This window comes from Notechis scutatus, chromosome 2, assembly GCF_049901735.1.
Source record: "Notechis scutatus isolate UNSWTSFEM ecotype Mainland chromosome 2, rNotScu1.2, whole genome shotgun sequence".
Lineage (NCBI taxonomy): Eukaryota > Metazoa > Chordata > Lepidosauria > Squamata > Elapidae > Notechis > Notechis scutatus.
This window is the reverse complement of record NC_142010.1, coordinates 166,656,629-166,674,461: the sequence shown is the minus strand read 5'-3', so window position 1 is coordinate 166,674,461 and position 17,833 is coordinate 166,656,629. Positions and strand designations below refer to the sequence as shown.

The following is a 17,833-nucleotide window of genomic DNA, read 5'->3' as shown; positions in this document are numbered from 1 at the left end:
AGTTTATGATTAGTTATCTTGGCTTGCTTCGGAACTCTCGTCAATTTGGTTTGTTTTGGTTTTCTTTTTGCCTCATTATTTACTTTTGTGACTTTAAACTGTGCCTAATAAATCAGTGAAGTTAAGTTGGAAGGCCTTACCCAACTTTAATGTATGTTTTGGGTTTTGGGTTATTTTGAGAGACTACGGGTCATCACATTTTCCTCAGAACAAGTCCCGCCTACATACGGTACATAATACCAGAGAAATGCATAGTTGGGGAGCCTCCTATTTCAGTGTAACCAAAGGTATAAGCTTTAGGCCTTTCACAACTGGGCTGTGAAAATCTAGATGTCCATTAGGTGATGAAGTTGATCTCCTCTCTCTTTTCTAAATTCTCAGGGCATTCTGACATAGGCAGTGAAGTCTGCTCCTCCTAGTGGTGTTGCTGGATACTGCCCGCCTGCCAGGGAGGTGCTGAGCTGAACACAGACCAAACTTACATCAGGTCCAGAGTATTGTTGTTTCTTTGTTGCAACCAATGATTCTATATCCATATCCATCAAAATGCAGATATGACCTGGATGCTATTGTGGGAAGCCCAACAATATTTTGGGGATATTAAAAAGGCAGGATAGAATATTTCCTCTAAAGGAGAAATGGAGAAAAAAAACACCCAGCCCCAGTTTCTCTGCCCCAAGCAGAAACTGAGGTGGCCAACCTATAGAAATGCAGGTTTGATAATCCATTCAGAAAGACGGGGTCAGGCAGAAACTTCAGATAAGCGAAACAATAAGCAACACAATCAAGCCAAAGATTGACAAAATTAGCTCAAACACCTAGGATTTGCATTTCCCCTTTTGCCTATAGAGCCAGTTATCACCCTTACATGACCCCACAGGAATCCAGAAGATGTAAAACCCACCCACTCAAAACTCCATTTTGTCAGCTGTCCCAGAGTCGGTGGTTCTGCTTCATCAATAAAGGGAACCTTTATTTTCAATCAGCCTCCAGTCTCCATTTTATTTCCAGTGCCTTTCTCCTGGTTTGGACCTGGACCTGGATATTTCATTAAAACACTATGTTTGATCATGCAAGATGGTGTTCGTCAGTCCAAAAAGTAGACCCTGCACCTGCAGGAATAACACTAGGAAGATGATGATTCTGACTTGTGTCATTTATATTAACTAGTAGGCAAAGACAATTCTGTGTTTCTTTTTACTAAGAATATGTGCCCTTTGTTGTCAAGAATCCTGTTTGCTGAACTCAGATTCCCACCCACCCCTCTTATTCTACCTCTCTGGCTTTGCAGTCTTCTGCTATCTAATTCGACTGGCCATGAAACTAGATAAACCAATGTCAGCTAGGTCCTGTCTATGTTTTTAAAATGTAATGTGTATTTTTAAAGTAATGGATTAAGAGATTTGCCAAATTTTCTTGGTATGCTTGCTCACTTACTTTATTAAATAAATAGGCCAGGCATCTTTCTCTCACTAATGCCAAAGAGACTTGCATACTGCCTGGAATTCAAAGTAGCTGTTAATAAGAGGAAGTTTTTAGCAAGAGTGGTTCCAAAAGATAAGACTGTCAGTAGAACACATTGCTTTGAATCTTTTACAGCAGAATCCCAGTTGAATAATAGTATGTTTTGTGAATGCTCTCCAATCAGGTACAAGGATCTCCTTTGCTTCTAGAGAAAATTGTATCTCCTGGACATTCTCAATTCTGTGGATATAATTAAACTGCTTGTCTCCTGTGTTAAAACTGGATGGATATGAAACTGGTTTAAAAAATTGCTGCTGGATTTCAGTCTATGCCTTAAGATTATTAATGATACTGGCCAGGTATTCTGTCCCGGGTATCAAAGCCTCAAATCAATGGTGCGTCTAATCTATTTCTATGCTCTTTCCATTCATGCTGGGCGAAAACTGTTGAGTGGGCATGTGGAGTGAAGAGGCAGGACACAGCAATCGCCGGTTTATTTTAGTCAGTTAAAACACAAGCCGCTCAGCCGCGGCAAACGCCAGCTTATATAGCTGGCGCTGTCCAATCTTTCAGCCACTGACGGGACCACAATCCTTCTAGTTTTTCTCAAACCTTGGGAAATATAAGATACTTGGACTTCAACTCCCAGATTTACCCTGACTACCCATGCTGGATGAGGAATTATGGTAATTGAAGTCCACAAATCTTAAAGGTTGCTATTGTTGAGAAACACTGCTCTAGGCAGTTCTTTCAGGACATGTGATTTCCTTCGTTTGATCATTTGTATGATTCCCTGCCCCATTGATTCTCGCCTGTACCTTCCCATCCAGCGTATCCACTTGTCCACTAGTACAACATTTATTTTATTTATTAAATTTATGTGTTGCCCATTTCACTATCCAAAGTGACTATGGGCTTCTAATGAACCATTTCCCCCAGATTTTACTTTTCTTCTCATCACTGCAGCCGAAAGATGACACTGGCAGAATTCTCATCAATTTCAGGTTTTAAACAAAGCTGGGGGATTGGGGGGAATAAAAAGAAAGTCCCACTGTTTCATTGGTGCAGATAGAAGCTGGTGAACCAATACATTGGAGACCCATCTGTTAAGAGATACAGAATTCTTCATCCAGATAAAACTTAAGACGTCTTTTGCAAAGCATTGTGGGGTGGAGGCTTTATACAGATATAATCCTTTCCCCAGTAGCCATAGTGAAAATGAGCACCAGATACAGATAATCAGAGTTGGAAGGGACCTTGTAGGTCATCTAGTCCAACCCCCGCCCAAGCGGGAGACCCGACACCATTTCTGACAAATGGCAGTCCAATCTTTTCTTGAAAGTCTCAACTGATGGCGCTCCCACAACTTCCGAGGGCAAGCTGTTCCATTGGTTGATTGTTCTCACTGTCAGAAAGTTTCTCTTTGTTTCCAGGTTAAATCTCTCCTTGTTCAGCTTCTATTCATTATTCCTTGTCTGGCCTACAGGAGCTTTAGAAAATAGCTTGACCCCTCAAATATTGTAAGACCTCTATCATGTCTCCCCTGGTCCTTCTCTTTACTAGACTAGCCAAGCCCAGTTCCTGCAACCGTTCATTGTATGTTTTAGCCTCCAGCCCCTAATCATCCTGGTTGCTCTTCTCTGTACTTTTTCGAGAGTCTCAACATCTTTTTTATAATGTGGTGACCAAAACTGCAGTACTCTAGATGTGGTCTTACTAAGGCTTTAGAGTGGTATTAGCACTTCCCTTGATCTTGACTGTATCCCTGTTAATACAATTTAGGATTGCATTAGCTTTTTTGGCGGCGGCTGCACACTGCTGGCTCATATTTAGCTGGTTGTCCACTAAGACTCCAAGATCCCTCTCACAGTTACTGCTATTGAGCCTGGTTTCACCCAGTCTATATGTGTACTTTTGGTTTTTCTTGCCTAAGTGTAGGACTTTACTTTTCTCTATATTGAATTTCATTTTATTGGATATGGCCCAGTGTTCTAGTCTGTCAAGATCCATCTGGATCTTGAGCCTATCTTCTTGGGTGTTAGCTATTCCTGCCAGCTTAGTATCATCTGCAAATTTGGTAAGTTCCCCTTCTATTCCCTCATCTAAGTCGTTAATGAAGATATTGAAGAGTACTGGGCCTAAGATGGAACCTTGTGGCACCCCACTGCTTACTTCCCTCCATGTAGACCCATTAAGGACTACTCGTTGAGTACGGTTTGCCAGCCAGTTGCGAATCCATCTAGTGGTGGTGCTATCTATTCCACTTTTTTCTAGCTTACTAAGAAGTAGGTTGTGGTCTACTTTATCGAATGCCTTACTGAAATCTAAATATATTATGTTCACAGTATTTTGCTGGTCTACTAATTTAGTCACTAGGAAAGGGACATCATGGCAGATCCATAGTGATCAATTGGAGCACAGGCATTGTCTAGATCACATGAAAGCCTGCCAGAGAAACTGCACAGCCAGGCCTGTGCTGGGGCAAACCTTGGGGAAAGTGGGGGGAAGAGAGAGACCCTTTTGAAATGTAGCAAAAAAGGACAACTGCCAATCTTACCCAAGGCCAGGATAGGGACAAATTAAGAGGGGTGTCCTCTGTTCAAGCTACCTCAGTGTGATTGTTGAAACACTGTTCTCCCATTTTGTGAGTAATCCATGTGGAAGGTCCTTATACCAAAGCCTAGGGGGAGGTCATTTTCACTTTAATCTGTTTGGGCTGGACAGCCATGCGTATTACTCAAGGTATACCATGTTAGAAGGTTTCTAGTCCATGTTTAAATAGAAGAAAGGTATTTTTAAAGCCAGTTTGATTTAAGATCAGAATGTATCTAAAAGGACTATCTCCTCCCTCCTCTCATGTGAGCTTTAGACTACTGGCCTACAGGTAGACTTCCCTTCCCTTTCCCACATGCACCAGGCTTCCACATTAGATCCATTCCCTTCTCCCGTTATTTTTAACTGCTTTTAATAGTTGCTGCCTCCTGTTTCCTGCAAATTCTCTAGAACTGTTATAACTTTTGTCTCTCTACTGTAAGCTCCCTTTGGGCAATGGATGATAAAGCAGAGTGAAAAGCTTGTAAGTAAAAATAAATACACTAATGAATAAATAAAACCAGCAAGACACAGAATCATTATTTTGTTTTGCCCTTACACCAGCCCTTTGAGAACATTAGGCTAAGAGAGTTATTGAATAGCCGAAGGTCATCTAGTGCCTGAAAGTGAATAGGAATTTAAACATTTCTCTTTTAACACACTGCTACCTTTTGTGCTATAAGTTGCCTAGCAGAAAGAAATACCTACCTTTGTTTTCAGAAATAAGACTGGCTTTGCCTGGCACATTTCATAACAGTTCAGATTCAAGTGACCAAAAGATTGTTATAAGATTAATGTTCCCTTTTTAACAAATGAAGCACAAGTGTAGCCCATATCATGGTTGTTGTTGTAGTATGAAGGCATCTTATTTATTTGCCAAAAAGTGTCCTTCGAACAGATTAGCCATCTCATTGCTAGCTTGGCCACGCTGAAGTTGTGCACAAGTGTTTCCATTCTATGTTGGCAGGAAAACCTTCCTAGGCTTTGAAGGGTTAGCTGGGCACTAGCTATCCAGCTGCAGGACCATCCCTTCCCATCTGGTTGTTGGATACAACCATTTCAATGGCCAGTTTTGCCACTGCTTCCAGAGGGACTGGACACATCACCAGTGCAACTTGTATATGTGAGCACAGTTCATTTATTGGATATCATGTCAACCTAATCTAATCAAGCTAATGGAACATTTATCTTCCATGAGATCAATATTCCCACTGGGGGGGGGGAGACTGTCAGGACCTACATGACAACCCCCATTCTCAGTCACGTACTTCTTCCCCCGACCTCCACTCCAATATTTTAAAGATTTTCTGGAGTAGTGCTTTTCTTTTGAAAACATTCAAATCTTTTTACATAACTTGTTGGTAGAGAGACCCTGGTGCTCCTTGATTTTTAATGTTGGGGAAAGGGTACCGTCTTACCCATTTGCGACAAATAACAAGGAAGAATTATCAGCACTTGGGAGAATTTAAACTACTTTGACTCTTGGGCTGTGCAGTTTTTGGTGGGATATTGTTTCTGCCTCCTCTCTGCAAAGCCTTGAAGGACCTATAGCTGCCTATATAGGGCCAAGAGTTCCTGTTGGTTGAAACTCAGTCTATCCCACCATACTGCAGAATAACCTGGACTAAATTAACTAACCCACCAATGCTTTAGCATTCCCAAGGCACTGCAAAGGTTTAGTACCTCTTCTGTACATCAGTCAGTTTCTCTATGTCTTACTTTCTTAGCAGCTGCCTAGCCTTCTTTAGGTAATCTTTCTCTCATTACCTGCCCTGAACCAAGCCAACAAGTGACCACTCAGCCCAGAAAATACAGATTCTGAGCTATTCCCCACCACCACCCAACCCGGCTCCCCCCCCCAAAAAAATATCAGAGGCAGCTCCTGCTAGTACATGGCTTGATGTGAGAGGCGAGGACCTCAGGAATGCCTTAAAACTTCCCCCATGTTCCAAAGTGTGCAGGTTACAACACTGACCAGTCCTGTTTTTGAAGCATAGTAAAGACAGATTCTTGAAACAGTGTTTTTCATAACAATGTGTTTTCCTCCTGAGTCGAAGAAGGGAGGAATGCATATCATCACTGATCTGAGGACGTTAACCTAGCTTTGGGAATTCTGAAGGTTCGTCTTAGCAGTGGATAAGTAGGCTTAGCCCAGCTTTGATATATCCAAATCTTTCTGATCTTCTTCCTGTGCACTTGGTTGGGGCTCTTTTTCATATTTCTTTACAATTTCTAAAAACAAAGGTTACAGCTGAAACAATTTCACATATTTTTCTCACTGTCAATTGCTGCCCACCTCTATTTCTATTTCTCTAGTTCTTACAGTACTGCCTCCTCCCACACCATCTACCTTTCTTGGGGGGGAAAAATATATATATCCCATATTAGTTGGGCAGCATTTAAGTTAGTAGAAGAGAAGGTTGTCTTCCAAAGACAGTTAGGAAAGCCTATGTCTCTAAAGTGATGTTTCTCCCTGCATTTTTAACAGTTGCAGACACTAGTTGATTTCCAGTGCTTCAGAAATTGCCATTTTGCTACTCTTCTTACCCAATAAACAAAATGGACTAATAGCTTTTACACTGGGTTCAAGCCAAAGGAAACTATGCTTCCCACTTCTGTACTGAGTCCCACTTATTTGAATGACTTTGTCCCAGGCAGCTTACGGTTTCCAGTCCTGTTCCATCAGCAGGCTAAATCCGGATCACCTTTGTAAGCCCAGCATGAATCAGGATCTGGCATACACAGGAACTCTGCACGGATGGAAAATCCCAATTTTCCAGAGTCCTATTAAGCTAGCTGGCCTGTAATTTCCAGGAACCTTTTTTTAAACAAAGGTTTCTATTTAGCAGTCAGCCATGAAGATATATTACATAATTTTATTTGACTAGGTTTCTCGTTAGAGTTCTTTCAAATCTACACTATGCTTGACCTCATCCAAAAGACCAAGAAAGCTTTTGATAGATGTCTTCTAAATATAGTGATTGGTAAGTTCTAACATTTCTTTGGTTTGTCTGAACTTCCCCCAAGTATCAGTTCATGTACTGATTAGCATGGGTTTATTCCCATGCTAATAAACTTATATATTATTTCTCCTACTATTTTCCCTCTAAAAAAAAGTCCCACTGTAACCTTTAAAATAAAAGCTATTATATATTCAGTTACCAAAACATCCAAAACAAACCAGCATGGCACCGAAGTGAAGATACTCTTGGAAATAGGTCTGTACTTTTTTATTTGCTTTATATATTTATACTATTTTTAAAAACAATCCACTCAAACACTCACACAAACACTCCTCCCTTTCACAGATCCCAGTAAAGCAGGAAACTGAGATGTCAAACTATATGCCCCACAGCAAATGTCCCAGGATCTCCTCAGAAAATTTAAGCGGCCATTTGATGCCAGATTTGTCTCCACACAGGCTACCACAACAATCCTGTTGGTGCAAATGTAATTTTAACACCAGCCATTTCATGGCTCCTTAAAAATGCATTCAAGAAAACAAAAGTAAGGAAAGAGAGAGGGGGAGGGGGAGGGAGGGAGGGAGAGAGAGGGGGGGAGAGAAGCAGCACTCAAAATAGAGAAGGTACAAACAAGATTACCAGATAGGAGCAGGGGAAAGCAGCTGTAAGAAACACAAAAAGAAGATAATGGGAAGGCAGAATCATTTACACAGGGACAAGGTTGCACAGAAATACATCTGGATTGAAGAAGAAAGCACCAGATGTGGGACACCTGTTTCAACTCCCCAGCCAGCAGTTCTGTCAGTTTGATTTAGACCAGATCTTTGCACTGCCCCGGAGCCTGCAGAGAAAAAGAACGCCTTGGAATGAGGACCAGCAGAAGTTCAGCCCGAACGCTCAAGACAAGGGCTTTACAGACTCTACATGTAAATTGCTAGAGCCCCAATGTAAGGGACTGACGAACACCTCAGGCAATGCTCCGCTTTCCTGCCCTATCTGCAGAAAAGTGATAGCCAGCCTTCACTGGAATGCCGTCTCACCCTTTGCCCTTGGAGGCCTTCTTGCTAGCCTGGCGCTGGTTGGTACCCGGTGCAGGCTCCCGGAGTTCTGACAAGTGCTGCTCGGGGTCTTGGGAGGTTGCCGCAGCTGCAGCTGCTGTGGTTACCTTAATTGTCTTCTTCAGATTTGCCACCTGCCGAGCGAAAAGAAAATGAGGGACAAGAAACAAGGAAAACACAGTTCTGAGCTCCAAAGACAGAAAGGGTTCCCTAACACAATCATCCTGGGGGGGGGAAAAAAATCTCACCGGGTATTCTCCATCCAGGCCTTAATTTAAAAATCCCATCTGGGGGCCCGCCTGTGCTGAGGTTTCAATGCACGCCTTCCAATGTGCTGCATTCAACTGGAGGGCTGAGGGTGTGATTATGAAAATCACACTGTTGAGGTTTCTCTCCCCTCCTGCTGACTCATCCAGTTTATTAACAATACTTGTAGATTACCCCACTGCTAATAGATTCTGGGTGAGAGCAACACAGCACAGAACCAAAGAAGAAATTATAAACTGTACGTAATATAAGCAACAAATGAATGAAATGCATGAGCCAGGAAGTTACAGGTATCTAGAATAGTCTTTTTCTTACATTGCTCATTAATCTAAATAATTAATTTCTCCAGCCAAATAAGGATAGGCACTTTGATTGTATTATAAATATGTTCATAAAAGCACTTGCTGACTGTGCTATAGATTGGTTTGGAGAATAAAATATTGCTCAGATGAAATGTCGTTTTTATTTTTTTTAATATTGGTAATGTTGCATTATGCTCAGTTTTCTGAACAAATAATAGTCACAAAACTTTATCCCATAGCTCCCAGACCTCTAATAATTAAGGTATATTTGTGGAGAATTAAACTGGAGCATTTTATCTTTGCCTACACGTGACATGAATTTTATCAGAGCATGTAAAGGCAGACAAGGACCATTGGCTCAAGGACAGCTCTGGGTTTTATATGCCTTGTCAAGCATGAACACTCCAAAAATGGCAGGTTCTGGAAGGAGGTTTTAGGTGCTTTAATGGGCAAGCAAAATAAATGCCTTAAATATCTGAAAGCTCCACATACACACTTTGCTCTCTTACAACCTCCTAAATTCTGAAAACGCACCTCCGCATCCTTCCTTCAGTGTTTCTAAGCCTGGAACAACGGTGCACATCAAAATGCAACAATTAGCAAAATGGGAAATTTGGTAATGCTTGGTAATAATTAAAGGTTCTGCCACATTCAGTATAGAATTAAATGGCTAAAAGGCAAATCGACCACGTAAAAATGAAAGAAAGAATATTCTCCATGGAGAGGTGGACAAAGTTTTTTTTTTTAAATAATCTAATCTGGTCTGTCATCCAGGTTAAAATTGCTATGATCAGCACCTTTCTGCATCTCACTTCCAAAAATGTTATGTTAAATATTTTTGGTAAGATTTGAACGATGATCATAGAATAAGTATTATAATCACCTCTTTAAAGACAATATTCACAGGTTAGTTTTAGATCCAGTTTTACTGCTTGTGAGAAGTGACTTTTATCATGTTATACACAGAGACAAGAAAATGCCTCACATGGAGTCAGAAGAGGTATTATCTATTAAGCAGCAAGGAAGGAACATCAGATACGGAAAACATGGATCTGACATTTTCAGTCTATTGTTGCAGGGATTAATCTCATCTAAAGTAGGCAAGATAAATCTACTGGAAGCATGTTTATTAATTACACGGGCCTCAATTTCAAAGACTGTAAACACAGTACAAGAGCAACAGCAACAGAATGACATAGTGATTGAAAAATAAAACTTGAAAAAAAAATATATATAACCCCAATTATAATAGCAACATACATACTAGGTCTTAATAAATATAATAAAGAAATCCAAAGCCCTTCCAGAACAGCCAGGTTTTTACAACCTTCTGGAAGGGCAAAGGGAACACGAGCTACCCTTCCTTCGGGGAAGCGGGGGGGAGGGCAAGTTATTCCAGACAAGTGGAGCTACCCACAGAATGCCTATTTTTGGGAGCCCTCCCACTTTATCTTCTAGAACAGGGGTGTCCAACCTTGGTAACGTTAAGCCTGGAGGACTTCAACTCCCAGAATTCCCCAGCCAGCTTTGCTGGCTGGGGAATTCTGGGAGTTGAAGTCCTCCAGGCTTAACGTTACCAAGGTTGGACACCCCTGTTCTAGATGGAGGTGACTTACGGCAGGTCTTCCCTGTCGATTTAGGGATTTATAGGCAATAACCTAAAACATTTGAATTAAGCTTGGCAAGTTGCTGGTAGGGTTTATGCCTCCCACATCAGCTTTCCTCCTTGACAGACAATTGACTTGCTGAATTTCAGGGGCACAGTCTTAGTGGGTCACTGGAGACTACAGGTGGCCAGAAGCTGCCTACTTGAGGTAGACCAGAAATGTTGAAGGCCAGCAGAGGTTGCCAGGTGTAATGGTGAAGTCAGTCCGGGGGTGGGGGTGGGGTGGGATGGGGAAGCTGTGCATTGCAGCCCTGGCCCTCACCTCACTCTCAATCTGCTGCTTCAGGACCAACTGCTGCTCTTTGTGTTGATTGGCTCGGCTAACTTGTTCTTCAATGCTTGAAAGGACAACTTCGCAGCCCTGGCACCTGGGAAGGACCAGTAAAAGTTGAACAAGCAGGAGACCAACAAAGCAACTAAGAGAGCAAACAGCATTGAGCAGAAGCTCATAAATCTTGAGATTGGGAGATCCAGAAGACAGACTGGCTCATGGGCACCCAAGAATTAGGAGAACCATCAAGGAGATGGGCATGATAATGTCATGCAAATCTCATAGTGCTTGCATCAGATGTTGAGATCCAAGCACTTAATGGCAGCATTTACTTGATGATGAGTGGATCTCTCTCTCTCTGTCTCTGTATTTTAGCATCATTGTATTTTGTGCTGTAGACCCCACTGGAGAGACTTCAATTGAAAAGTGGTGTGCCAAGTGTTCTCATAGCAAGGGAAGGAGTGAGGGGTAGGAGAAACAGTTCTTGGAGAATGAATCTGTCTCCACAGACATCTATACTTTGGCAAGATCACCACACAGGCATACAACTCTCTTCCCATCAGTGAAAAGTATTTTTCTAAGAGTAGGATCAAGTTGAATGCATACCAAGATTTTAGAGGTACAGAAAAAAAAAATGTAAAGAATCTTGGCTTTCACTTTTAAAAGACAAAAAAGTGGTTGGACCTAAGACCAAATTTCTAGTTTATGGAAACGCTTATTTACAATGTTTTGCAACATTTGATAAAACTCGTACATTACGTGGGGGGAGGTATATTTCTATCAACAAAAAATATAACTTCAGTGTCTTTAGCATCCCTAATTGCCTCCTACTCCACTTTTAAGGTACATAAAAGTAGGATAAATTATGTTAATGGATGTAACTTATAGACCAATTCACAGGGCACCAAATCCTGGTATTAATACTGCATACAGGTAGTCCTCACTTAACCACCTTTTGTTCAGTGATCATTTGAACTTACAACAGTGCTGAATTAAGGGACCTACAGTAGATCCCTCTCTAGTGTTGAAGTGCTCCCCAAGGTCAGAGGAACAAAATTTGGCCCACCTAGACTTACTGTCCCTCTTGCCACCAGTTCCTCCCCACCTCCCACTTCCCAACAGCTGATCTTCATCATTGCCTTTGCCTGCCTCCCCACTGCTGGGTTCACCATCCTGGCACGGACAGGTGGAAGTGTTGTGGAAGTGTTCCACAGACGGGCGGGCGAGTGCTACAGGCAGACAGGTCTGTGCTGTGCCACATGCCACTGGGGTCCTTCTTTTGGGAGCTGGCCAGGACTTCCCTTTGAAGAGGAAAGACTTGGCCAGCATGCAGAAGGTGACCAGCGCAAAAGAAGGATCTGGCTGATGCACAAAAGGATGCTCTGGCCGGTTCATGAAAGGAGAACCCGGCCAGCAGTGGTATGTGGTGCACTGTGTACAGTGACAAGCAGGGTTGGGCTTGTCACTGTAGGAGGCAGCTGGTGACGGTTGTCAAAAGGGCAGAGATGGGGAAGAGCTGGGTGAATGGAGGAAGTTGAAGTGGAGGCAATCACTTCTCTTCCTCCAAAATTGGCTGGGATCTAGGTGGATCCTCGCCGAATGACCATGTGCCATGAACAACATGTGGGATTGCTAGAACTGCTGTCAATAAGCAGAGGGGCCCCCGCCTTGAGGTTTTGCTTAGTGACAGAGTTGCCAATCCCAGTTAGGGTTATTAAGTGAGGACTATTTTATATAAGTGATAAAAAGCCCTTCGTTCATCCTTGCCAAGCCGCGTGATGCTGGTTAGGAGACTGTCGTCCCGAATGGGGCCCCATGATCAGCACCCATCTGGCTTCTTTCCACATATGCAGCAGAGCCTGAGAAGGTCTGTTGGGCTTCTTTGACTTTGTTAAGATGTAACTTCCCAAGTTTTCACAAGACCGAAGTCTTCCTTACCATTCTTGGAGCGTGCGTGTAATGATACTGAGTTCCTCTCTGCGGATGTCCCGGCCAATGCTATAGTCCACCTCTAACCGCTGGTTGCGCTGGTCCAGGCTCCCTCGGAGAACATCGGCATACACCGCCTCAATCACCAAATCCTCCAGTTGCCGCACATTCTTCAGTTGGAGCTGCTCCAACAGTACAGAATAGGGGATGCACTGCAGAGGCACACAAGCCGGGGTTAAGTACAACGTTGGTTTGTTTGCATTCATTAGCCACCCAATTCCAGAGGGCTTCTAAACTAGGAGCAGAATAGGCAAGAAAAGGGGTAGGTAGGCTACCTTCAGCTTAGAAGCCAAGGTGACTACGGACAGGTGGCGCAGTTTGTTCTTCTGAGCTTCTGTCAAGGGAGGCAGATTCCCAGCTTCAGCTGTTCACAGACCAAAAAGAAACAAGAAATATTCCTTCAATTCCTCACTACCTTTGCTGGATAAGATCCCATCCCCTTTTTATACAGTTAAGCATTCTTCCAATTTTTTTTTTTTCTACTTCTCATGACAGATTCAGGCACCCTACACCCAGACCCATTTTTTTCTCCTCCTCAAATAGAATAGAAAGTTTAAGTCAAACAGTCAAAATTTGCTTAGACAACATGCACAGTGTTTACATAAATGTCCAGTAATCCTATGCAAATTCTTCCTTCTTTGGGGGTCTAGAGTTTAAACATACAAATTAGCCACTTAAGACATTTACAAAACCAATAGACTCTAATTCTGAGAGCACACTCTCCCAGTAAAAATAAAAATGTGGTTGCCAACCACAAGGCAGCCCTCTCCTTATGCACTACAAATACTCTCCATCCATTGGGACCTCACCCAAAGATCCTGGATAACAAACAGGAAATTAGAGAAAGCAGGATCAAAGGAGTGAGGCAATTACACATTATGGGCCAGCTTTAGTCTCCTTTCAATGTCCAGCAGTTTCTTTCTCAACTCCATGAAACGTTTAGTCCATAGGGAGGAGGGATTCAGCATTGAATGACTTCATATTATCCAAACCCTGCTATGAAGCATTGCTTCATTTTTGTTTTCTTGGTTCTTCCATCTCTATTGGCAATTTTCTCTACCATTCCTGTTTCTTAAGGAGAAAATAAGACATACCCAGGTAATCTGAATACGTCCCATATGCAAAGACTGTAAGCAGGCGGAAAACAGGTGAGAACTCACTTTCAGCTAGCTGTAGTGGGACAGAAAACAACTACAGTTATTTGAGAAATGACTAAAAAAAAATCATTTTTTTTGCGTTCATGGAATCTTTCACATCAGAATAATTTTGCTTAGTTATTAAAGAAACTTAATTTTCTCTCTTTCCCACATAGAAAACACCAGCACACAGCATGCAAGAAGGAAATGTTGGTGGCCCACCTTGTGAACATGTACATCCCGGGTAAACAATAGATCTGGCTTTCATCAATATGGTGAGCCTCTGCCCACTCTGTACCACTCAAGAAAATTATGGAGGAATTGATATAATGTACTATTTTGCCTAGAATTAAAAATACCTGATATGCACGTAGAAAAATATTGGATAGAGGGAAATGTTCTCGCCTATTTGCTCTTAGACATACAGCATAGTTTTATATACGGAGAGTTGTTATTGTTAAATCTATTTAATGTTATGAGTCGCCATCTGTCATCCCAAATGGTATAATCATGTATAATTTTAGTACAAACAATTTTATAGAAAATCTTTAAAACAGCCTATTTGTTTCCTTCTGTGCAGTGTTCTTGTGGAGGGAATGCTGCAGTTTACAAATGCTCAAAACCAACATAAATATCTAAGAAAAAAAAAGGAATAGATTTATAGAGGAAAATAACCCTGTATTTCTCTCAGAAATAAAGGAAGGTTATGGATAATTTTGTATAACATTTACCTCTCCATCTAGCTCCTCTCCCAAAAATGTGTTATAGAAAAAAGGTGGGAATTTTTTATACATCACCAAAATCTGTCTATTATTCAGGTCATTGACATTCAGAGGTTTTGTAGACTTCACAAAAGCAAGGTTTGTGTGCCAGGTTAAAAAAAAGTGAACCCTTTTAAGTTCCCATATTCCATTGAACAAATCACCTAAGAGAAATACAGGGTTATTTTCCTCTATAAATCTACTTGGACTGCTATAGCATGAGCCGTGGTGGCGGCGCAGTGATTAGAATGCAGTACTGCAGGCAACTTCTGCTGGCTGCTGGCTGCAGTTCAGCAGTTCAATTCTCACTGGCTCAAGGTTGACTCAGCCTTCCACCCTTTCAAGGTTGGTAAAACAAGGACCCAGATTATTGGGGGCAATATGCTGACTCTGCTTAGAGAGAAGAACTTAGAGAGGGCTGTAAAGCACTGTGAAATGGTATATAAGTCTAAGTGCTATTGCTATAGTTTGGGAACCACATATTTCAAACCACTATGTTTCATGACACATTTTTAATAAAGTTAAGGACCCCACACTATTTTCTTTTTTATTATCATTGTAAGCCTTTCTTTAATTATAGAAAAAATGGCCTATGAACCAAAAATATTTAGAGGAATTCCGTGCAAGGGCCTACAACATTACTTTTCTTTCAACCCTTTTTTTCCACCATGTAATCATCAAATCTTTTAATTAAAGGTATATATTTTTAGGGGGATTCATGCCTTTATGGAGGATTGGGAAGCATTCAAAGAGACACATCCCATTTAAAGGTGGTACTGGGTAGATCTATTACAAATATATATTTACCTGGCATAAATACTGGCATTTTAAAATTCAGCATACAGAAAGATCAAGCAATTCTGTTTAGCCTGAGCAATTACAATCCCAGACAAAAATCCTAAATGACTTTAGGAACCCCCCGTGGATTACCAAATTCAGTATGAAAAGCATTCACTTAAAAGCAAATTTATTCAGTGCTTCAATAGAAAGACGATTACTCCATTTTACACAAGAATTTGTCAAAGGAAGTCACACAGAAACCTGAAGCTGCTCATTTATAGAGCAGAAAGAACATGTTTCAAAGGATGTGTGAACCAATGGTTCTGCTTTAAAGCATAATCTACGACTTCAAATTATCCTAAAGTAGTTATAATAGCAAGACAGTGCTAAGAAAGGCTGTCTTGTAGAACAGAGGCACCAGGGGTCATATAAACCTAGAAAGGATAAGGCCCTTCTATTTTCCATCAGGCCTTTGGAAGGCTGTACATATAGAACCGAGGTCTTCACCCCAGGAGTCTCAGTGCTCACCTCTTGTACATTTGGCATATCAAGAAGCTCTCCAAAAACATAAATACCAGGGGCTTCCAGCACTTGATGAATGAGGCTGGCCAGAGCAGCTCCGCGGGCAGATCGTGCCAGCAGTAGAAACTGCTCCTGATTCTGCCCAGACACCTTCACTTCGGCTGCCATTGGGCTAGGCAATCAGAATGGTTCAGGACTTGCAGCCCCCACCACCTAAAGGCATAAACAAGTATAACAACTGGAGCTTCTCTTATTATCCTGAAGCATCAGAGAATAAAGTGTAGCTACTGCACCACTCGGATATTTATTTATATGATTTATACATCACCTAGGACCAAACAAACTAAAACAAACAAACAAACAAAGGATCTGGGCGACTCACAAGATCCAAAAGTCCCACTGCAATAAAATACAGTACAATGAAATGCAGTGGTGAAGTTATCAGACTATCCGTAGACATTCACACATATATTTAAAATATGAATATGTATATATTCAGAATATGAAAATACAGAGACACAGAAATACAAGACATTTTGGAGCAGCCAATTCCTGGTATACTTGCTCAGTGTCTAATACAGTTATCAGTTCCAGGACACAACTTAATGTCAATAATTTAAGAGAGCGAAAGCGTCCCCCCCCCCCCACTACTCTTTAAGTTAACTCTCTCCAAGAAATGAAGGTTGTTATACAGGAATGTAGATTTTTACCCTCGTTCAGACGACTGTCTCTGGGCACACACGTGCTGACTCAAGGCTGTGCATGAGTGTAAGCAAGTGTAATTCTGCCAAACGGTCAGCGTGAGCAGGGCCCGGACTCGGGCCAGGAAAGAGGAGGTACACGGAGAGCGACGAAGCGTTTTACGCACAGAAGACAACACAAGGGGAGAAAAGGAAGGCAAAGAAGCTGCGGCAGGGGAAGAGGAGAGAAGCGCACGAGAGCCGGTTCAGGAAAGCAGACCCATCTTCTTCAGGTCACGTTGGCCAAAAGAGAAGAGTGGTGGAGAGCAAGGGAAAGGGCCCCTGCTGCTGCGTCTCCCCACCATCAGATCCAACCGGGCTCCCTAACTGTCCCAGAGCAGCCCTGCCTGCCTGCCTGCCTGCCTGCCTGCCTACCTGAGGGTCCCCTTCCCGCTGGGAGCGGCTGCTAGGAAAACCTCCAGCCAAGAGCTCTCGACCACTTCCGGGTTGGTGGCGTCACAGCTGCCCCTCAAACCCCGCCCCTTTGACCTCTCATTGGCCAGCTCCCCCCTAGGAGGGCGGGCCTCACGGCGAAAGCTTTCTAAGCGGCTGCTACGCTCTCCGGGCCAGTCTTCGCGCTTCCCTCGGGCCGGGGAGCCGTGTGCCGGGGCGCCCCTCTTCCCCCTGGTTTCCCCGAGCTCCACGCCCGCAGTAGCCAGAAGTCTTCACTTGTTCCTCGGCCACTGACCTTCCCCGCGTTAGACAACGCCGACTTTGGTTCATCGTCCAACAAATCCACCTCCTTCCGAAATCACCCCGTGGTCTCTTATCCCCCGGGGGCGGGCGATTGTAGAAAGAAGCAGGCTTGCTTCGGAACAAAACCCACGCACGTCCATGACCACGAGAGGGGTTTGTTTGTTTTTCCCCCCCTCCCTCGAGCTTCCAATTAAAATAAAAGAGCTGGGCTCGGCAGAGAAATCTCGTCCGGTTCTGCCGCCGGCGCCCTCCGTCCCTGCCTTCCATCTCCGGGGAGCGGGTTTTGAAAACAAAAAGCTGTATGGTAACTCAAAAGGGATGGGTGGGTTGCGTTTTTCCAGGAGATCCTGAGATTAAGAGGGTGGTGGTTTTATGTTACTCGTTGCATTTGTATCATGGTTTTAGGTGCCCACTGCCTTCTACGCCAGAAAGTCGGAAAAACGTGAGCAAGAATGAAAAGCGCAGAAAGATCGTGCGATTATTTCACTTGCCTGCGTTTTGTCTTACTGGTGGTAGCTTTTCCGGTAGGAAAAATGGAGAGGGGTGGAGGAGGCTTGGGAATAGAGGCATCCAGTAAGGAAGGGCCTGCATCTTTTGAAGCAGTGAGGAAAGGGGGTAGAAATGGA

At 42.8% G+C, this 17,833-nt stretch overlaps 1 protein-coding gene across 2 annotated transcripts; it reads right to left on the bottom strand.

Moving 5' to 3' along the window:
- Nucleotides 1–7,271: 7,271 nt before the first annotated feature.
- Nucleotides 7,272–16,989, bottom strand: COPS7A (COP9 signalosome subunit 7A). Of its 2 annotated transcripts, none has more exons than XM_026686240.2 (8): nucleotides 16,887–16,989; nucleotides 15,778–15,984; nucleotides 13,667–13,742; nucleotides 12,848–12,936; nucleotides 12,522–12,724; nucleotides 10,575–10,680; nucleotides 8,060–8,211; nucleotides 7,272–7,860 (listed from the first exon to the last, which is right to left on the bottom strand). In XM_026686240.2, the coding sequence occupies exons 2-8, from the start codon at nucleotides 15,937–15,939 to the stop codon at nucleotides 7,821–7,823; spliced, it is 828 nt and encodes a 275-aa protein (XP_026542025.1). In that variant the 5' UTR covers nucleotides 15,940–15,984; nucleotides 16,887–16,989; the 3' UTR covers nucleotides 7,272–7,820. The 2 variants fall into 2 exon arrangements, with proteins under 2 accessions (XP_026542025.1, XP_026542026.1); XM_026686241.2 differs by having other exon boundaries at nucleotides 16,482–16,909.
- Between the last annotated feature and the right edge of the window lie 844 nt (nucleotides 16,990–17,833).

Coding starts and splice junctions, on each gene's coding strand:
- COPS7A (XM_026686240.2), bottom strand. CDS start 15,939: ATGGCAGCCGAAGTGAAGGTGTCTGGGCAGAATCAGGAGCAGTTTCTA. Junction 12,937..13,666: donor GACGTATTCAGATTACCTGG/GTATGTCTTATT, acceptor GTCTGTGAACAG/CTGAAGCTGGGAATCTGCCT. Junction 8,212..10,574: donor AGCAGCAGATTGAGAGTGAG/GTGAGGGCCAGG, acceptor TTCGCTCGGCAG/GTGGCAAATCTGAAGAAGAC.